At 63.2% G+C, this 14,316-nt stretch overlaps 2 protein-coding genes across 3 annotated transcripts; both read right to left on the bottom strand.

Annotated features, from left to right (window-relative positions):
• Positions 1–621: 621 nt before the first annotated feature.
• Positions 622–2,754, bottom strand: LOC137446579 (interleukin-12 subunit beta-like). The gene is made up of 6 exons (XM_068149331.1): positions 2,671–2,754; positions 2,048–2,269; positions 1,664–1,772; positions 1,410–1,591; positions 1,152–1,300; positions 622–819 (listed from the first exon to the last, which is right to left on the bottom strand). The coding sequence occupies exons 1-6, from the start codon at positions 2,738–2,740 to the stop codon at positions 658–660; spliced, it is 894 nt and encodes a 297-aa protein (XP_068005432.1). The 5' UTR covers positions 2,741–2,754; the 3' UTR covers positions 622–657.
• Positions 2,755–4,526: 1,772 nt separating this feature from the next.
• DQX1 (DEAQ-box RNA dependent ATPase 1) lies at positions 4,527–13,429 on the bottom strand. 2 transcript variants are annotated; one of them, XM_068149329.1, is made up of 12 exons: positions 13,366–13,429; positions 12,487–12,784; positions 9,881–10,074; positions 9,191–9,566; positions 8,533–8,766; positions 8,256–8,355; positions 7,946–8,104; positions 7,567–7,758; positions 7,314–7,439; positions 6,220–6,410; positions 5,872–6,062; positions 4,527–5,118 (listed from the first exon to the last, which is right to left on the bottom strand). In XM_068149329.1, the coding sequence occupies exons 2-12, from the start codon at positions 12,766–12,768 to the stop codon at positions 4,938–4,940; spliced, it is 2,226 nt and encodes a 741-aa protein (XP_068005430.1). In that variant the 5' UTR covers positions 12,769–12,784; positions 13,366–13,429; the 3' UTR covers positions 4,527–4,937. The 2 variants fall into 2 exon arrangements, with proteins under 2 accessions (XP_068005430.1, XP_068005431.1); XM_068149330.1 differs by lacking the exon at positions 13,366–13,429 and adding an exon at positions 13,211–13,263.
• Between the last annotated feature and the right edge of the window lie 887 nt (positions 13,430–14,316).

Here is a 14,316-nt window from a genome sequence, read left to right as displayed (position 1 = left end):
TAGCGAGGATCCGAGACATATGTTTGTTAGGGAAGCTGGTGCTGGCATGTGGACCCTGGGCTCCCCCATCATGACCATGCCCTGCCCCAGGACTAGGCAGGGATCCTCCACCCCTTGGTGCGGAGCAGCACATCTCTGGTGCTGCTTGTGGGAGAGCTAATAAGAACGGGGGGGGTCAGGGTGCCCATCTGCCAGAGCAGGGGGGTGGGGACCATCCAGGTACCACCGCTGATGGAGCACTGTGCACGTCTGTGTGACATTCCCATCCTCAGCCCTGTGTAAGGACTCCACTGCTGAGCCCCCTGCCAGCAGGGAGCAGGAACCCCTCGGGCAGTTGTGGCGTTGCAGGGATGTTGTGCAAGCCTGTGACCTGACATCAGGCAAGGGCCAGTCTGGGCACCTTGAGCAGAAAGTGCCCAGATGGAGCCCCTCAGAAGCCAGGGGATCCAGCACTCCCCAGCCCCCATGAGACCAACCGAGGTTTGTTGTAATAAACCCCAACCATTAACAGAGCTAAAAATCCTCTTTCAAACCATACAAGAGGTAGGCAAAGCATTGCATGGCACACCTGGGGGTGCCCCCCAGCCTCAAGCATCTCCAGAGGTGCACGGGGGTGGGGGATGGGTGCAAGGGGTCAGGGCATGTCTGTGGGTGGTGTCAGTGGGCTCGTAGCTGGCTCTGCTGGGTGGCATCAAGGTCCTGCCACGCAGTCCATGGGCTCCAGGCAGGGTTGGTGTAGGGATCCTGGCAGCTGATGCGCACCCGCTGCGTGCCCACCTGCAGCTGCGTTTCCTCCACGCCCTCCACATACTTGTCCACCTGCACAGTGGAGAGAGGCACAGCCTGGGGACCACCCTGGCACCAGGGCTGGGGACAGCTCAGATGGATGCTACTGGAGGGAAGTGAGGGAAAGCACGGGAGAAGGGCTGGGCACTGGGGACCCAGGAGTAGGAGACACCTGGGCAGCCAGGAATGACAATTAATCACCCCTGGGAGAGAAGCTGTGTCATGGGGCAGGGGCCATTGCTGAGCACCCAGCAAGTTCCTGCTCCTAATGGCACCTCTGGGCATAAGGCAGGGTGAGCACAACAGAGGGAGGATGTGGGGTGGCAGGTGCTGTGGCAAGGTGGGTACAGGGATCCTGCAGTTACCTGGGTGCCGTTGGGGAGCTCGTACTGCAGTCGGTAGAGCAGGGCAAAGTAGGACTTGGGGAGTGGCCAGGAAACTGGGGGGGCCCAGGTCAGGAGGAGCTGCTCCCCTTGCCACCACACAGTCAGGTTCTGCGGTGGGTCTGGACGCACTGTGGGCAGAGTGGGGCTCAGGACCAGGCAGGGTGCCCAGTCCTGGGGCTGAGTCCCCATCAGGGCAAGGACAGCCCCTGGCCCCCACGGCCACCAGTGTGAGCTCACCGATGTCGCGGATGAAGAAGTGGCTGGAGACGTTGAGGTAGGAGGTGTCTGAGAGCCCCTCCAGCTGCAGCTGCAGGGGCTGCAGCTCCTCAGCAAAGGGGCAGAAGGAGGGGTCCATGAAGCTGGCACCAAACTGTCCGTGGTGGCTGGATGCCAGCACCCACTCACCCACGGAGCCATCGCTGCAGGGGGAGGCAATTGTGAGGGCAGGGTGGCCACGGGGCTCTGATGGGGGAAGGTGCAGGGGGACTCACCTGTGGGTGAGGCGGGCACGGAAGACAGCAGAGTGGGGACCAGTCCAGGAGCAGCGGAAGGAGCCGTGGTAGGACTCAGTCTGGCAGGAGATGTTCATCCTCTCCTCACCTGGCAGGGCCAAGGACTGAGGGTCTGCACAGAGCTGGGAACAGTGCTCCATACCTGCATGGCATGGGCAAGGCTTCCCCACAGCTGGGCTCCCCTCAGCCCCACACAGCTCTACCTGATGCAGTCCCACCGAACATCAGCAGACCTTGAGCATCTCCTGGGCCCCATATTGCCCCCAACTCCCTGTATCCACCCCATCATCCCCTCCACCTCCTGCTCCCTCAGCCCTGGTGTCCCTTGGTCATGCCAGTCCCCTCATGCCCAGCCCCACATACGGCTGCTGCTGACCACCACGTAGGTGCTGTCCAGCAAGACGGTGCCAGCCCAGCAGCTGTAGTTGCCTGCAGCTGGCAGGTCCAAGCCGAGGATGGTGAGAGTCTGCCCCTCAGCCACGAGCTCAGCCATGGGCTCTGGGTCCCCGTTCTGAGTCCAGCTCACTTGCTGCTCCGAGGTGTTGCATTTCACCACTACGTCCCCATTCATCTGCCCCACTTGAACTGGAAATGAGAGACAGAGACTGGGCTCAGGCATGGGCTGTGGTGAGACCAGTCTGTCCTCCACCCTGCTCTGAGGGTCCCCCCTCATCCCAACATACCACACCATACCCATCCTTCCCCACCCTGCTCATTCACCCCACCTCTGTTCCCATCCTGCCACATTTCCCCACGTCTGTGCCCATCCCCACCCTGCTCCCACAGCCTACATCACTTCATGCCCACCCTCTAACCCCCAACCTACCAGAAGAGCTGCCTCAACCAGGGCTCACCGTCACCCAGTACCAGAGGGGTGCAGGTGTTCCCTACTCTCTTCAGCTGCTCTATGGGTTCTGCAATGCCCCTCTGCCCAGGGTCTCTCCTCTCCCAGGCTCCCCACAGTATCCAGAGGGGGCAGGACTCACACTTTGGGGGGAAGGTGGTCAGGGCATCCACAGAAGCAAGGCTCAGCACCAGCCCTACCAGCACCAGCATCTGGAAGGGGAAGAAAGGGCAGCCCTGTGCTGAAGCAGGGGCCAGGCATGGTGTCAGAGAAAGGGGAGCCAGGCAAGCTAGGAGGGAGCTGGCCAAGCTGGGATGGAGCTGGAAGGACCAGCAAAGGCAGAGCCCTAGGTCTTGGGGTAGCAGCAGGGTCAGGCAGGAGGCAGACAGGAATGGGGGACCCTGCCCAGGTCCAGCAGGCAATGTGTACCCTGATGCCTGGCAGTGCAGCCCCCCTGGATGTCCCCTGGCAAGCAGCAAGCCTCCCGGGGTTGCAGTGCCTGTGCCCCCACTGCACAAGCCCCCAGGATCAGCCTACCTCAGCTGTAGTCTGTGATGCTCCAGTGGGCTTGGTGAGGGCTGGGGGACGGTGACTGCATATATATTGAGCCAAGACCCCATGGGACTGCCCCAAGGTGAAACCAAACCACAGATCACAGCAGCTCTCAGAAGAGGAGAATGCTGTGCTGGGGATGTGTGGGAGGAGCCAGGACCCACTCTCAGCCCCTGGACTCGCCCAGGCTGGGGGAACCAGGGACTGCTGCCCTCCCCTGCCATGGGCATCACCAGGGTGATGCTGAGTCCCCTCCCAGGACCCACTGAACACCCAGGACAATGCCAGAGCTCCCAGGTGCTTGCTTGGAGTGGTCCTGAGCCCCCAGACTGGCTGAGTGTCCACACGTCACTAGGGCTCCCACAGCCCCATACCACTGGCTGCAGGGGCTGGGGCACAGCAAAGGGACCCCTGATGTCCAGCAGTGCCTGTGCCAGGGGTGCAGCGAGGGGCAGGCACAGTGCCTCCAAGGAGCAGGTCTCCAACGAGGGGCAGGGTGCTGAACCCAGCCAGGCATGGGCTCTCCCCCCTTACCAACCCTCCCAGGGCCATGCAGCTGCCCTGACCGCAGCATGCTGTGCCAGGGTGGGAACACAAGGGCAGCCACAGCCAACAGCATCCCCTCTGCCATCCCAGTGAGCATCAGCCCAGCCCCACTGCACAGCCCCTGTGCCCACCCCAGGAGAGGGAGGGTGGTGAGCTGCACACCCTGCTGCTCCTGCTTGTGTACATTCTGGGGTTCCTAGAAAGCAAAGGGGAAGTTTTGGATCTGAGGAGGCTGTGGGGAGGGGCCCAGCTCTCACCTTCTGCCTGACCTTCAAGATGTTTTGGTGGGAACAGGCCAGCAGAGCCTCCAGGCTCCTCCCCCAGAATGGTGGAACCCCCAGGTGTGGGCAGGCAGGGAAAGGAGGGAGATAGGGAAGGGCAGCTGCTGGAATAGAGCAGCCCCATGCCAAGGGGTCTGTCCTGGGACTCCAGGACACAAGGCAGCAGCTCAGCCCTTGGCTGTGGTGCTGAAGTGGGGAATTGCTGGAAAGCTGGAGGGGATCCCAAGGCAGGATGGGGGACCCCGAGGAGGTGGAGCATCCACATCCTGCCCTATGCTGGAGGCTGGCTGCAGCTCCCCACCCCACGCTAGCCACAGCTTCCCCAAAGCTTCTGCAGAAGAGAGGAGGCTGCGCTGGGGAAGACCCAGCAAAGGCCAGGGCTGCCCTCGGCGTGCTGGTGTGACCACGGCTGGTGGCACCCTACCCACGGCTGGGGGCGGGAGGTGAGCCACAGCAGGGATGGCTCATGTTAGAAAGCCCCGATGAGGGGACACTGGGGGTGGGCTGGAGAGCTGCCCCACAGGGCTGAGGGGAAGGGCGGGGCAGCAATCTGGGGCGGGAGGGAGCCCAACCTCCCTGGACCCCTCCTCAGCTGCAGTCACAGAAGCAAGGCTGTAAGTAAAGGTCACAAAACTTTATACATGAGGGACACACAAGTGGCTCCTCAGCCCCCACACTGCTCCCTGGGCACGGGAGGAGTGGGACACACAGGGCCAGCAGCCCCTCAGCCCCACAGCAGCCCCCCCAAGAAACACGGGGTGACAGAGTCCGAGTGGGGAGGGCCTGCACGACTCCCCAGCTCCAGGGCCAGTGCTCCTCCAACCTGGGCTCAGTCCCCTAGGGAGATAACCAGGGCTGGTCCCACGGCCGCTGGCACCGTGAGCACGGCACAGAGCTGCGGGAGTGCCAGGCTGTGCCTGCACCTCCCCAGGGAGCAGGTGAGCCCCCACAGTGGCACGGTTTCCCTGGGGCTCTCCCGTCCCTGGGGGTCACAGCCGAGTCCAGGTGTCCCCATGGCCGTGGCTCCAGCTCACTGCAGCAGGCAGACTTCCCTCTCCTCATCCTCGCTGCCAGCTGCCTCTCCCTGCGGCTCGGGCACCTCCGGCACGTCCTCGGCGGCCACCACCTTCTCTCGGAGCTCCATCAGCAGGTCCCGGCTCTCACTGGCTGGCAGGTTGCTCAGGTAGTACTGGGGTGCCAGCTCCACCAGCCTGTGGGGACAGGTAGAGGCAGCCAGCTCCAGGGGTGTTCCTGAAGCATCTCCTCGCTCGCTGGCATGGAGACAGAGCCCCAAACAGCCCAGGAGAGGAGGCTGAATCACAGACTGGTTTAGGGGAGAAGGGACCTTTAAAGGCCATCCAGTCCGACTCCACTGCAGTCAGCAGGGACATCTGCAGCCAGAGCCCCCAGACAACCTGACCTGCAAGGTTTCCAGCCGTGGGGCATCTACCACCTCTCTGGGCAACCTGGGCCAGGGTCTCACCACCCTCAGCACAGAAATTTCTGCCTTCTCTCCAGTCTTTCTTAGTGTCAAACCATCACCCCTTGTCCTGTCACAACAGGCCCTGCTAAAAGATTCTCCTCAGCTTTCTAACAAGCCACATCAAGCACTGAAAGACCACAAGAAGCATCCTGGAGCATCTTCTTCTCCAGGCTGAACAACACCAACTCTGTCAGCCTGGCCTCACAGCAGAGAGCTTCCACTCTCCCATGATTACTGTGGCCTCCTCTGCCCCTGCTCTAACAGGTCCTGTGCTGAGGACTCCATACCTGGATCCAGCCCTGCAGGTGGAGGTCTCAGCAGAGAGAAACAGAGGGGCAGAATCCCCTTCCTAGACCTGCTGGCCAAGCCACCTCCCCTTGATCTGGGCTGGACACGGCTGCCTAGGGCTCTGCAGCCCTGGAGCCAGGCACGGACACGGTCCTGGTGCAACCCACACCCTCCCAACCCGCTCAGAGCTCACATCTGGGGCTGGATCTCGGACACGATGCGGAGGCAGTTGTCCTGTGAGATGGTGAACTCGTGGTAGAGGACCCAGGGGGGCAGGCGCCGGGGGGGCTGCCGCAGGAGGTAGCAGCAGGAGGGCGGCAGGTGTGCCACGTGCTTGTGTGTCAGCATCACGTAGTTGCCAGAGCCATCGATGTCCCGGGCGACCTGCGGGGGCAGAGCGGGAGGAGGGCAGAGCGGGAGGAGGGCAGAGCGGGAGGAGGGCAGAGCGGGAGGAGGGCAGAGCGGGAGGAGGGCAGCGGCCCCGGCTAGCACAAACCCCACCCTGCGGCCCTTCCCTTGCAGCGCCCCACCCCTGGCCCACCTTGAGGAAGTAGCCGGAGATGAGGGCTCGCTGGATGTTGAGGAGGTTGGCGTCGGTGCCAAAGGCAGGGGGCGAGATGGGCAGCTCGATGCGCTGCATCACCTCCAGCAGCTCTGCCCGCACGATGCCAGCCAGCTGCAGAGCCTCGGCGCTCACCGCGTGCTTGCGGCACCAGCCCTCGTCTGCGTTGTCTGTGGGGACAGCAGGGGCTCAGCACCCTGGGCACTGGCTGCAGGAGCACAAAATGGGCAGGCTGCGGGCTGGGGGGGGCCACGGGCCGCGACACCAGGCACTGGTGGTCCCACAGACCACAGCCTCTCAACCAAGATGCTCTGTTGTGAGGACAGGCTGAGAGGGTTGGGGTTGTTCAGCCTGGAGAAGAGAAGGCTCTGGGGAGACCTTGCAGCCTTTCAGTGCTTAAAAAGGGCCTACAGGAAGGCCAGAGAGAGAGAGACCTTTTTCACAAGGGCACAGAGCAGTAGGATGAGGGGCAGGGGCTTTAAACTGAAAGAGGGGAGATTCAGCTTAGTTACAAGGAAGTTCTTCACTGTGAGGGATGGTGAGGCACTGGAACAGGTTGCCCAGAGAGGCTGCAAATCACAGAATCACTGGATTGTTTTCACTGAAAAAGACCCCTAAGATCATCAAGTCCAGCCACTAACCCAGCACTGCCAAAGCACCATGAATCCATGTCCCTCAGCACCACATCTCCATGACTTTTAAATCCCCCAGTGATGGGGACTCCATCACTGCCCTGGGCAGCCTGAGCCAGGCCTTGACAATCCTTTTGGAGAAGAAAAAACCCTTTTGTTCCTCGTGTCCCACATAAACCTGGCCCTAGCTCATACAAAGTGTTGAAGGCTGCATTGCTGGAGGTGTTCAAGGCCAGGCTGTCCCTGACCATGGCAGGGGGAATTGGAACTAGATGATCTTTAAGATCCCTTCTGACCCAAACCATTCTCTGATGGGGACCCTCACAGCCAGGCTATGATCACACATATGGCTGCAGTGCCTGCTCCTGGGAAAAGCAGGGGACACAGGAGGGAGCAGAGGACACCCATGGCATGTGCAGCTGCTGGCAGCCTGGCACTCACGCTGCTGGAAGGCATTGAAGATGTTGATGAGGGTGAAGTGATCTCCGTGTGGGTGGAGCAGGGTCCGCCGCCGCAGGGTCACAGCCTCCTCTGGGCGTGTGGATGGGGGCACAAAACAGGGGGAAACTGGGGATGGCAAAGAGACAAGGTGACCATGTGTGTCCCCTGCACCAGAACTGGTGCTGCCAGCTCTCAGGGGCTGTGCCAGGCCCCATGCCAGCAGCAGAGTGGGCTCCCACCCTCAGTGCAGTACCTGTGAGCATGGCAGCCAGGCTGACCATCTCCTCCACGCAGTCGAACTCGCAGGAGGCAATGAGGGCCTTGGCCAGCTGGGGGTCCAGGGGGAACTCTGACATGATGATCCCCACCTCTGACAGGTTCCCATCATCGTCCAGGGCAGCCAGGTAGTCCAGGTCCTCCAGTGCTTGCATCAGCGACTCTGGAGCTGTGGCAAGACATCAGCCAGCTGCCAGGACCAGGGAGCCCAGCCCACCCATCCCCTGCACCCACAAGACCCTCCAGCCCCTCTCCAGGGACAGCTTGAACTGCAGGGATGGCCACAGCCATAGCCAGCCCCCAGCTTCCCCCTGCTCTGGTCCCCTCAACGCTGTGCTTGGCCTGTCTGGCAGCACCTGGTCTGTCGAGGAAGTCGCACTGGCCCATGTCGGCGATGTCCAGGCGCTTCAGCAGCAGCACCAGGCGGCTGAGGCTGGTCTCACTGACCTGGGGCGCAGGGCTGGGGGGCAGGCGCTGCTCGTAGAAGGTCTCTGAGTAGAGCCGCAGGCAGGTACCTGCCAGAGAGGGCCTGTGAGCCGTGACTGAAGAGCCCAGGGATGGGGCAGCCAGCAGGGGTGTGGAAGCTGCCAGGGTTCCCAGTGGGGTGGGACAGGAGCCCTGTGCCGCTGGAGGGACGTGCAAGGACATCTGGGCAGAGGCTCTCACCTGGGGGGCTGCCTGCAGCTCGCTGCATGCGTGACTCAGCCTGGCTCCTGCTGATGGGCCGCAGCACCTGGGACTCAGCCCGGATGCGGGGGTTGTAGACCTGGAGACGAGGACACGAGATGAGACACTCCCAGGCCAGCCCCCGCCTCCGCCCAAGGCCTCTCTGCCCTGACACTCTCCTAGAATCATAGAATCGTTTGGGTGTGAAAAGACCTTCGAGCTCTAGTGCCACTGCCAGCTCAGCTCAGCTCCCCAGCCCAGCACTCCTGCCACTCACACTGCGCAGCTCCAGCCCCGAGTCGATGACGAAGCGCACGGTCCCCAGCGAGAAGGATGAGTCCCCAAGCCAGTGGGTGACGATCACTCGTCTCTCCCGGCTGCCCTCCTCCTCGTACACCTTCTGTGCCGTGCGGCCCACGCCAGGGTGCAGGGGCACAACCTGCAGCGGGCCCAGCCCTGGGTTCAGCGCCACAGCCTCGGTCTGGATGGCCTCACAGCACTCTGTGATCTCCTATTGGGAAGGACAGGGGCCATGATTGACTCCCAGAGCAGCCCTATCCCTGGGACAGGGCTCTGTGAAGCACCCTGCAGCTGCTTCATGCTGCCCTGGTGGGAAAGACCTCAGATCCCACACAGTGCCCCCACACAGAGGAGCCTCAGCTCCTGCAGCTTAGAATCATGGAACTGTTATGGCTGGAAGAGACCTCTGAGATCATCAAGCCCAAATGCTACCCCAGCACTGCCAGGCCACCACTAAACCACGCCCCTTGGCACCACATCTCCACAACTTTTAAACCCATCCAGGAATGGCAAACCCCAGCCCCAGCCATCCTCAGGGCTCCCTGCACAGAGCTGAGAAGGATGCCTCGAAACTTCCCCCTGCCCACAGCACAGTGAATCCTCAAGGACCCAGTCACAGGATGCCCACAGCCCACCTGCTCGCTGGCCAGGAAGACCAGGACGTGGCCAGGCTCCTGCCGCCGGTGGATGTCCAGCACGGCCTGGCAGGCAGCTGCGATGTGGCCGCGGGCTGGTGGCTCCCTGTAGAGCAGCTGGGGAGGGCTCCTGTGCTCCGGGACCCGCACCACAGGAGGGTCCCCGCAGAAGGCACGGAGCCGCTCCTCCATGGCGGGCGAGGTGACCACCACCACCTTGAGCGCGGGGCGCTGGCGCAGCACGTCCTTCAGCAGCCCCAGCAGCACGTCCGTGGGCACCGTCCGCTCCTGCGCCTCGTCCAGCACCACCACCCCGTACTGCCGCAGCAGAGGGTCCGACGTCATCTCCCGCAGCAGCATCTCATCCGAGCAGAACCTGGTGAGGACCAGCCCTGTCAGCCTGGGGCAGCCACGGGGACCCCTGGCACCGTGCATTCCATCCCTGAATCTGCCTCACTCCTTCCTCAATGGCAGGAGTCCCCATTACAGCCCTGGGTGGGGCCAAGGCATCCTGCAGCCCCCAGCACTGGCCCTGCAGCGTGCCCTCCCCACTCCTGCATCGAGGCCAGGCTGGATTAAGAGATTAGGGCGCAGCCGGGCGGCTCAGCGGGATTAGAGCGCGGTGCCACGGCGCTGCTGGCACAGGCAGCCCACAGGGCCCCCCCGTCCCATCCCCTCCCGTCCCCGTACCTGAGGATGGTCTCAGTGGTGCAGCAGTCCTCGTGGGGCACACAGTAGCCCACTTCATGACCCAGGTTGAGGTCCATCTCGTCAGCCACACGCAGGGAGAGGCTGAGGGCTGCCAGGCTGTAGGGCTGAGTGCAGGCCACCAGCCCATGGGCAAACTGCAGGGACAGGGCATACTCTGTGCACCACTGTGGGATCTGTGGGGACAAAGCCAGTGTTAGGGCCTGGGGACAGCATGGACCCTGCCAGGAGGACCGAGATGTGCCCCTCCCCATCATGGAGTGGTGCCTGGCCTTGCCCCAGAAGGGCAGAGAGACCCTCCCCATAGCAATCCCCAGAGACTGGCCGTGGGACCTCCCAGACCAGAAGCACTCGACAGCCCTGGCAGGATCTTCCCTCCCTACCTCCATCACTTCTGAGCCCCAGTGAGCTGTGACATGAGCCCCATATCCTTATCACCCTGTAGCTGCAGCCTGGCTGTGGGACACCACGACCCTTACTGTAAGGACACAGGACAACCTCCCCAGGAAAAACGGGGTTGGGGGATAAGAGCTGTGGTACCTTCACCCAAACTGCCAGCTCAGACAGCACAGTGCCCCAGGTCATCACTGCCAGGGCTTCAGAGGCACCTGGGCAATACCCTTAGTAATGTGCTTCATATTTTTTCAGCCCTGGGGTGGCTGGACTGGCTGCAGGTCTCCTCTGACAGAAGCCATCCTGCCACCAGCCCCCTGCAGGAAAGGCCGGGGCAGGTGCTGGGCAGGTCCAGCATGAGTCCACAAGCCCCAGACCTTGCAGCAGCTCCAGGTCTGAGGCAGGAGTTGGAGCATTCTTGAATGGGGCCAGAGGGCTCACCCACCACCCCAGGAAACTACACAGTGAGACACCAGGAAGGATGCACTGAGCAGCCGCTGCCCAAGTGCCTGGACAGGAGGTGTGGGATGGTCCTGGGGCCATGCGAATGACCCTTGGGCACTGGGGACTAGGAATCTGCTGTTTAACTGCTCCCACACACTGGCCCACCCTGCCTCCCAGCAGCGAGGGGACCCAGCTTGTGGATCAGCCTTTTCCACTTTGGGTGGCAGTGCTGCATCTGAAGGGTGCCGGGGCACCCAAGCACAGAGCCAGACACTGCTCATGAGCTGAGTCACATCACCTGCTCTGCTCAGGGCACAGCGGCCCCAGGGCTGGCAGGGTCAGCACACAGGGTGCCTGTGCCCGAAAGCAGCCCAGCCAAGGGAACAGATCATGCCAGTGCCCACACAAGGGCTTTATTCCCCAGCTCTGGTGCCTCATGGATCAGCTGCTGCCACGCAGAGACTCAGTGTCCAGCCTCAGAGAGGCCACAGCAGCCCCACAGCTTCCCAGTGACCCCTCCCTGGTCAAAGTCTGCCTGACGACGTCTGCGGCTGCCACACTGGGGATGCTGGCTGGGATTGGCTCCCCAGCGCAGACAGACAGGATCCTGGCACCGTGGACATGCCACCGCCCTGTGTGCCTGTGCCCAGCTCCAGGGAGGGGCTGTTTCCCACTCCCTGCACTGCCACCTGTGCCTGCCTGACACCCTGTGCTGCCGTGGCAGCTGCTCCCGGGGCGGCTGTGCCAGTGCTTCCTGGCTCGTGCCAAGGCTTTGCCCGGAGCCTCAGAACCTGTCTTGGCACATCCTGGCACACGAATGCCCAGCTCTGTACCAGGCTTACCACAGTGCCATGCTCCCAGGTCCCACATTGGAGCCAAAGCCCCACGGGGGGGCAGTCTCTGCCTCTGTCCCCACTCCAAGCTCAGACACTCCATGGGGTCAGACAGCTGCTGCCTGGGCACTGCATCTCCTCCGAGGCTTCTCTGTCCACAGCTGTTCTGGCTACTGCCTCCCTGCTCCACCACAGCTCGCCTGGGAGTGGGATCTGCATGCAGCCCCCCACGGCCTCAGGGCAGGATCCAGCTGCTGCCAACAGCTGCACTTCAAGTCTTTTGGGCAAGAATTATAGAGCTGTGCAATTGTTTGGGCTGAAAGAGGCCATTAAGATCACCCAGTCCAACCACTGCCCCAGAACTGCCAGGTCCCCACTAAACCATATCCCTCACCACATCTACTTGGCTTTTAAACATCTCCAGGAACAGGAACTCCAACACTGCCCTGTGCAGCCTGGGCCAGGCCTTTACAACCCTTCTGGTGAACAAACTGCTCCTCATGTCCAACCCAAACCTCTCCTGGTATAACTCAAAGCTGTTTCCTCTTGTCCTTCCACTTGGGAGAAGAGACCAACCCCCACTTGGCTGCAACCTGCTTTCAGGGCATTGCAGAGAGTGAGAAGGTCTGCAGACCTTCTTGGCTCCCTGGGCACATGCTGGGTCATCTTCAGCCACTGTCAACCAACAGCCCTCAGGTCCTTTTCCACCAGGCACTTTCCTCTCACTCTGCCCCAAAACAGGAACATTCCTGGGATTGTTGTGAACCTCGTTCCACTGGCCTTGGCCCATCAATCCAGCCCGGCCAGATTCTACCCCCAGAGTCCCTCTCTACCCTCCAGAAGACCACTGGCTTGGTACTGCAGCCATGTGCCAAGCTCTGCCTGACAGCAGCAGGTCTCTGCCCACCCTTCTCTCACCTGGGTGCTCTTGCCAGTGCCAGGGGCGCCTGACACTAGGACGATGCCACTGTTGCCCTCCAGGTGCTCCATGAAGCTGTACTTGGCAGTCCAGACAGGCAGCTCCCGGCGCTGCCGCAGCAGCTCATAGTAGCGGGAGGAGAAGGGCAGCCCATCGTAGGGGTTCACCTCCAGGTCGCCGTCGCTGCCCAGGGCCGGGTCATCCTCCTCCTCCTCCTCCTCTAGTGCCGAGCTGGGGCCGCTCTGCCGGGGCGGGGAGCCGGGGACCCTGCAGCCGGCCATGGTGGGGGCACCAGGGCTGCAAAGGCAGACGGGAGCTGGAGCGGGACCCGGAGAAGACCGGTGCTGACCCAACGTCACCCGCGAACCTGGAAGCAGCCCGGTGCGGTCCCGCGGGGCTAGGGGAACTCTGCGGGCATAGGGACAACAGCAGGCCGGAGGGTGCCACGGCCGGGGCGAGCAGGGACAGGCAGGGAATCGGGCTACAGTGTGGGGAACCAGGGTGATGGACGGGGCACCCAGGAGGGATCAGGCCGGGCAGAGCAGGACCGAGCCGGGTGCGGGGCCCGGGCTGGGCGCGGGACCCGGCCCGAGCACAGTGGTTGTGGGGCTGGGCAGACATCTCGGAGACTGACGGACAGCCCGGGGCCGGTCCCAGCGGGAGAACCCGAGTGGCAGAGGCTGAGCGAAGCCGGGAGGAGGGGGACACCAGGACGGGACGGACCGGATCAGACGCCTGTGCACCGGTGCTCATGGGACCGGGCAGGTCAGAGCCGAGTCCCCCGGCTCAGCCCCCCGCAAGCCGCAGCTGCAGCTGCAGCTCCGGTTCCGGTTCCGGTTCCGGTCTCGGTTCCGGCCCCGGTTCCGGTCACCGCTCACCTGCGCGCGCCGCCGCCACCTTGGGCCCTGCCTCGGGACAGCGTCAGGTGACCGCGACGCGTCACGTGGCCCTGCCTGTGGCAGCCAATCAGGGGCCAGGGGCGTTCCCCGCTCCCTCCGGTGTAGCGGGGACTGGAGTTGGGATGGGATTTACCGGCACCCGTGCTGTCCCGTCCCGCCGCCTGGTTTGTACGAGCAGCCGCCCCGGTCGCCACCCCAGAAAGTGGCACTCGCCGCGGCGCCACTCCCGGTTCCGGCCGCTGTTTGCTTCCCGGCCGGGACCGCGCTTCGCTGAGCATCCCCCGCTTCGGAGCCCCGCGCTGCCCAGCTCGCTTCAACGCCGCTGCCCCGTCGCTGCGAGTCCCGAGTGCGCAGTTCCGAGCTCGCCGGTATTCGGTACTGGCTCTGGGCGTCCTAGTGCCGGGCGTTCTGGTGCCGTGCATCGCTTACCTGTGCTGGGCATCCAGAGCCGAGCATCCCGTACTCGTGCCGGACATTCCCGTGCCGGGCATCCCGGCACCTCAGCCGGCGTGCGGCCGGTCGTACCGGCAGGTGGAGCTGCCAGACCGGCGGACGGCCTGGCCCAGCCCCTGCATCCTCTGAGCGGAGCAAGGTCGGGCTGGAGTGGGGTGAGCCCGGCGCGGGTCCCAGTGCTGGTCCCGGCTGGTTCAGGATCCCCATGTGGAGGGAAGGGTGGCAGGAGGGCCCCGTGGGACCTCATGGTTCCCAGTGCCGAAGCTGTACTCCAGATAGGGCTGTGTCAATGTTGTCCTGTGCAAGAGACAGGTGAGCCGCTATGGGGAGCACGAACAAGGCTTGACCGGCAGCCTCCTGCTGCCGGGCTGGGCCAGTCCGTGTGCCGCCACTGGGGACACTGCTTGGACAAGGGGTCCGTGCTGTGAGAACTGGCAGGGGCCCGGTCACACCAACCACTTCAGCCCACGCTGTGGT

Source organism: Melanerpes formicivorus, unplaced genomic scaffold (genome assembly GCF_026170545.1).
Source record: "Melanerpes formicivorus ecotype bairdi unplaced genomic scaffold, bMelFor1.0.p_v2 SCAF_18, whole genome shotgun sequence".
Lineage (NCBI taxonomy): Eukaryota > Metazoa > Chordata > Aves > Piciformes > Picidae > Melanerpes > Melanerpes formicivorus.
The sequence above is the reverse complement of the archived record's forward strand: the minus strand, read 5'-3'. Positions and strand labels throughout refer to the sequence as shown.

Coding starts and splice junctions, on each gene's coding strand:
- LOC137446579 (XM_068149331.1), bottom strand. CDS start 2,740: ATGCTGGTGCTGGTAGGGCTGGTGCTGAGCCTTGCTTCTGTGGATGCC. Junction 2,270..2,670: donor GACCACCTTCCCCCCAAAGT/GTGAGTCCTGCC, acceptor TCTCATTTCCAG/TTCAAGTGGGGCAGATGAAT. Junction 820..1,151: donor AGCTCCCCAACGGCACCCAG/GTAACTGCAGGA, acceptor TCCACTGTGCAG/GTGGACAAGTATGTGGAGGG.
- DQX1 (XM_068149329.1), bottom strand. CDS start 12,768: ATGGCCGGCTGCAGGGTCCCCGGCTCCCCGCCCCGGCAGAGCGGCCCC. Junction 8,767..9,190: donor TCTTCCTGGCCAGCGAGCAG/GTGGGCTGTGGG, acceptor CCTTCCCAATAG/GAGATCACAGAGTGCTGTGA. Junction 7,440..7,566: donor CCTGGCTGCCATGCTCACAG/GTACTGCACTGA, acceptor TGCCATCCCCAG/TTTCCCCCTGTTTTGTGCCC.